Consider the following 1,239-nt stretch of genomic DNA (forward strand, 5'->3'; position numbering starts at 1 on the left):
GCGTGTGCGAAACGGACGGCTGCAGCCGCGAGGCCAAGCTGCAGTGTCCCACCTGCATCAAGCTGGGCATCCAGGGCTCGTACTTCTGCTCGCAGGTAGGCGCCGGCGGACCCCTCCCCACCGCCCTCCCCGCCCGCCCCTGCGGCGGGTCGGGACGCGCTCCTCCCCTTCCCCGGCCGCGCTTCCTCCTCCCAGACCCGCCGCGCCGCCGCCCCCTGCAGCCCCGGGGGTCCCGGAGCTCGCGGGACGCGGGGCCGGGGCGCCGTCCGCTGCCGCCGTGTGGGCCGGGGGCGGAGGCGGACTTGTCCTGGGTCGCCCCGCGGCCCGAAGGCTCCGCGTCAGCGGCCGGCTCCCGTCGTGCCTTTTCCGCCCACGCGGGGGCCGCCAGGTGCGCGGCTGCCCCGGGCAGGTGGCGACGCCGAGGAGAGGGGCAGCTCCCGGCGGGGCTCCGGTCTCGGGCGCCTGGGTCCGCGGGCCGGGTGGTCACTCCGGTCCCGGCCGGATCGGGGCGGAAGCGACCCGCCGGAGGCTCGGGGAGAGGCGGAACGCCAGCTCCAGCCCCGCTTCTTTGTGTTTCACTGCTGCGCTTTGACACTTAAGCAACTTTGGGGGTGGGGATGCAGAGGATCTGGGTGATTTCTGCCTTCCTTTGGTGTCCAGAATTGTTCATTTAGAAAACTGTAAGTTAACGGGACGAATCATCTGGCCCTGTTACTGAATTTCCCACCGAGTGGAAAGGACAGCTTCATTGACGGTCGCACTTTAAGGCCATAGTGGGTTTCAGTAAGTTTCGTGCGGTGGAGCAAAGCGAGCGTTGAGTGGGGTCCGAGTGAGGCGTGTGCTCGTGTTTGCCAGAGAGCGCTGCTGCTGCTGCGTTTCCGCACTCGCAGTGGTGGCCGGGCAGCAGGAGCCTGGCTCCTGGTTGCTTACTGTCCAGGTTTGTGGAAGAGGCACAGGAATATTCAAACACTCCAGTATTGAGTTGGTGGTGTCCCGACGGGGGGAGGGCGTGGATGAAGTTAGACGGCCTGGTCAGGGCCCTGCCTTTGCCAATTACTGTGTGATCTTGAATTAGTCAAGTTACAGAGGGCATGCTGATGGGTTTCCTTGTGTAGTTCACAAGGTTTCTCTAAATTATCCAAGGAACGTGAGATGTAAAGCTTTTTATTTTTAAAGGATGCCAGTAAAATTTAACACCGCCATATAGAAACATATAAGAATGGAAGCAAATACATTAAC

The 1,239-nt window shown here is 62.6% G+C and overlaps 1 protein-coding gene across 1 annotated transcript in view; it reads left to right on the forward strand.

Moving 5' to 3' along the window:
- METAP1 (methionyl aminopeptidase 1) overlaps window positions 1-1,239 on the forward strand; it is a 77,813-nt gene that overhangs the window by 17,618 nt on the left and 58,956 nt on the right. The window contains exon 2 of the mRNA XM_012641068.1: window positions 5-95. Within this exon, the coding sequence (XP_012496522.1) occupies window positions 5-95 (91 nt within the window). The remainder of the gene's footprint in view (window positions 1-4; window positions 96-1,239) is intronic.

This window comes from Propithecus coquereli, unplaced genomic scaffold, assembly GCF_000956105.1.
Source record: "Propithecus coquereli isolate 6110/MARCELLA unplaced genomic scaffold, Pcoq_1.0 Scaffold161, whole genome shotgun sequence".
Lineage (NCBI taxonomy): Eukaryota > Metazoa > Chordata > Mammalia > Primates > Indriidae > Propithecus > Propithecus coquereli.